This window comes from Rhipicephalus sanguineus, chromosome 11 (genome assembly GCF_013339695.2).
Source record: "Rhipicephalus sanguineus isolate Rsan-2018 chromosome 11, BIME_Rsan_1.4, whole genome shotgun sequence".
Taxonomy (NCBI): domain Eukaryota; kingdom Metazoa; phylum Arthropoda; class Arachnida; order Ixodida; family Ixodidae; genus Rhipicephalus; species Rhipicephalus sanguineus.
In genome coordinates, this window is record NC_051186.1 from 37,922,357 (window position 1) to 37,925,800 (window position 3,444).

At 46.0% G+C, this 3,444-nt stretch overlaps 1 protein-coding gene across 3 annotated transcripts; it reads left to right on the forward strand.

Annotated features, from left to right (window-relative positions):
• The first annotated feature begins 1,315 nt into the window (after nt 1-1,315).
• Nucleotides 1,316-3,237, forward strand: LOC125756369 (THAP domain-containing protein 6-like). Of its 3 annotated transcripts, none has more exons than XR_007414448.1 (4): nt 1,316-1,600; nt 1,750-1,927; nt 2,481-2,597; nt 2,870-3,221. XR_007414448.1 is itself a non-coding variant. In XM_049411028.1 (4 exons), the coding sequence occupies exons 1-4, from the start codon at nt 1,526-1,528 to the stop codon at nt 3,005-3,007; spliced, it is 504 nt and encodes a 167-aa protein (XP_049266985.1). In that variant the 5' UTR covers nt 1,316-1,525; the 3' UTR covers nt 3,008-3,222. The 3 variants fall into 3 exon arrangements, 2 of the variants coding, with proteins under 2 accessions (XP_049266985.1, XP_049266986.1); XM_049411028.1 differs by having other exon boundaries at nt 1,316-1,596; nt 2,870-3,222; XM_049411029.1 differs by lacking the exon at nt 1,750-1,927 and having other exon boundaries at nt 1,316-1,596; nt 2,870-3,237.
• The last annotated feature ends 207 nt before the right edge of the window (nt 3,238-3,444 follow it).

The following is a 3,444-nucleotide window of genomic DNA, read 5'->3' on the forward strand; positions in this document are numbered from 1 at the left end:
TTATGGAACTTTCGGCCAGGCTGTGAGCTAGGCACGGCGATACAAAAACATGTCTTCTCTGCAATAAACCCGGAGGCCCGTAGTTATGCCACTAAAATCGGCGTCGGTGGAGCATGTATACATGACAGCCCGTTGAGGTTGCGGCGGCCTCCTTGTTTTCGCTTCCCTTATGTCCGAAGCGTACTGTTTTCAACGGATATCCCAAAGGCCAGGATTTCATTAGGACGAAGCAGCGAACACCAACTGAAGGTGCGTGAGAAGATGTCTCTGGTGTGGATCACGCGCACTGGTACCTACGGAGAACTTAAAGGCGAGGATCGCGTTAGGACGAAAGCTGGGAAAGCCAGCCGAAGGAATGCGTGGGAAAAGGTCTCCCGGATGGATCACGCGCGGACACAGCCGCCAAGGACGGCGGGGAAAGCCAGCCGAATGCGAGGGAAGATGTCTCCAGGATAAGTGGCTAGTTATTTGAGAACAGGAGAAAGAAGGCGCTTGTTTCTGTCTCCCTTATCGGGAACATAGCTAAGCGCCTTGCTTGGTGGTGAAGTGGTGGTTCACGCGCGGACACAGCCGCCAAGGATGGCAGAGAAAGCCAGCCGACGGAAGGCGAGGGAAAAAGGTCTCCGTGTCGTCACCGTCAGTAAAGTGAAGGAAACCAGAGGGATGCACATGTACACTTTTCGCTTCGGCTATTTACTTTTCGAATATACATAAAAAATAGAATACACACAGAAGGTACTGTCATCAATATTACATAGCTAATGGCTTATTCGATATTCAACATCGCTAAGTAAGAGTCCAAATCACAAACTAATTTCGCTTCTGCACGTAAAAGACAATAAAGTCCGAATTTACTTCTTTTGTGCTCGAGTCGCGTACGTCTTCCTTTCGCCCAAGCCAAGGTTCGACTGCCCCGAGCTCTAGGTCGTCTTCGTCGAAATCCCTCTCCCGAGATTCCTTGGGGTCAATTGTGGGAGAGGAGCCTTTCCTCCTGCCGCGCCGGTGCGCACGGTGTTTACATTGAACTTTGCGCGGCGCCGGGACCGTGGGGCCCGCGCAGGGGGCAACTTCACGTTCTGGTGTAAGATACGGGGGGCCCGCTCACGGGGGCGGCTTCGAATTCGCACTGTCTGGCGACGTCTTCTTTTGGCGCAAATTCACTTGGCATTTGGTTATTCAACGAAGTCCATTTGAATATGCACACTCATGACACTCCGGGATAATTGCCTGTTTATTAGAGAAAAGAGAAGGCGCTTGTTTCTGTTTCCCTTATCGGGGACCCGGCTAAGCACCTTGCGTGGTGGGGAAGGGGTGGTTCACGCGCGGACACAGCCTTCAAGGATGCCCGCCCGGTTCAAACAGCGCCCGTAAACAAACACAGCATTCCTCCTTTCTTAACGAAAGCAGGATATGATTGTGTACACCTGAGGATTTCGAATAGTACGAGCGGCACGTCTTACTGCGTTGGCACTATCCCTCGAAGCTCCACTGCGAGCACGTCGCTGTGTGCGCGGTCACAGCCGCAATGCCCAGCTGTTGTGTGCCAGGATGCAAGTCGCGCGGCTCACAAGGAGTACCAGCCACCTCCTACCATTTGTAAGTAGATTTACTTATTCGGTGGACGCGTTAGAGTAGAGGCCAAGCGAATTCGCATAGTGGCAATCGTTCTGTAGATTTATAATATAACATGTTATACTGCGTGTATACATTACTGTGCAATACATATGTTGTGTAACCATCCATTATCAGGTTTCCCAAAGATGCCGTTCGTCGGACAAAGTGGATAGAAGCAATTTGGCCCCCGCATATTCGCCGGGAACCTGCAAAGGAAGCTCATGTTTGTTCGAAGCATTTCTTAGAGGAGCATTTTGATCGCACGTCCGCGTTCAAAGTCCGCCTACGAGAGCATGCAGTTCCTACTCTCTTGGTGAGAATGAATGAACTTTGGAACCGATTTCCGTTCTCTTATACATAGTTCACGATTTATATTTTTCTCTCTCTGGTAAACGATCTTGATACCTGTATGTCGCTAGCATTATAGTGGTAAATGATGGTAAAAAGGATTGACATACAATAAATGTTATAATTCAAAATAAATAAATAAGCAATTAAATAAATAAACAAATTATCATGCACCAGTTCATATCTATTCAGGCTTCCTTCTTTTGACATCACTGACGAAATTATATTTTTCTCTTAAAATTTAACAGCACATACTCATACCTGTTAGTACTCTGTGCACGAATTGGTGGGGTGCAAAAAAAAACTTAAGGTAGCAATTTCATAACCAGCATCTAGAAATTTAGATATAAACGTGGTAATCAAAAGCAAGAGTTTTGTAAGTGCCTCTTGCATCACGTATACATGGTTAATTTATATTGATATGAAGTAATGCAACCCCTGTGCCATTGTTATTTCTTTTCTTGTTTTATTTTTTACATCCGATCTACAATTGTAATACTAAGTTTTTAATCCCCCAGCTACCTCATCCAGTACAACAAGGTGATAGAGCACCTGATGCAGCAAGCACCGATTCATCCTTTGATTCCCCTCAGCTCATGCAAGGTTGCGCTGAAGGCTTGCTGCTGCTTGCACAGGTAAACACTTCACTTGATCATTATAATATGCTTACAGGCCAAGTTATGCTTGAAGCAGCCACTCAACAATAAAATATTGTGGTTGTACTTGGTGCATTAGAATTCAATGTGTATTTGTACAATGCAATGCAAATAACGCAATATGCAGAAACTGTGGGAATGACAGTTATATTGCACTCATTCCTCCAGTTTCAATGCCTCGCTTCATCTGTAATGCTTTGTACAGCTTTTCATGAAGGCATTTTTAACTAGCAGTGATATATAACTATCAGGTTGCTGCAACTTCTCATGAAGGCCTCCAAGCTTGCCTCTCCACACCTGCATCGCCTGACTTAGCTGCAGGCTTCCACGGGCAGTCCACACTCCAACAGGTGCACATCACTTTTCCCCTCTCGTTTTTTTATTATTAAGCTCATTAGCTCACTACTTTGAACACTTTGCTGAAGAGCAAACCACTGAATAGCATAGGTATTCTTGCTTTTAGGAAGCCATGGATATACAGCATGAAAGTGCAGATCCAATCAGTTTACCTGACCGAGATCCCTCCAACCTAAGTGCCAGTCATTTCATCGAGCCAGCACTTGTACAGGTGAAAATTCACCTCTGTTCTACTCATCAGGCATGCTTGTCCTCTGTTATAAGTAAACTGATGTTACAGTTGATGTAGAAGTAAAAATTTCTAGCACGTGCTCTTTCTAAAAGACTCCCATGGATATTGGTGAGGAGAGTGAAGCACAGGCCAGCATCGCCACACCAGGTCCATCCGGCCAAGTTGCTGGTATTCAATGGGAGCCGGCCCATGAGCAGGTAAACACACACTTCCACGTGACATAAATGTTGAATGATA

Bases quoted from the DNA above. Each gene is read 5' to 3' on its own strand.
- LOC125756369 (XM_049411028.1), top strand. From the start codon at position 1,526: ATGCCCAGCTGTTGTGTGCCAGGATGCAAGTCGCGCGGCTCACAAGGA. The intron at 1,597-1,749 runs GTAAGTAGATTT...ATCCATTATCAG, and splicing joins CCAGCCACCTCCTACCATTT to GTTTCCCAAAGATGCCGTTC. The intron at 2,598-2,869 runs GTAAACACTTCA...TATAACTATCAG, and splicing joins GCTTGCTGCTGCTTGCACAG to GTTGCTGCAACTTCTCATGA.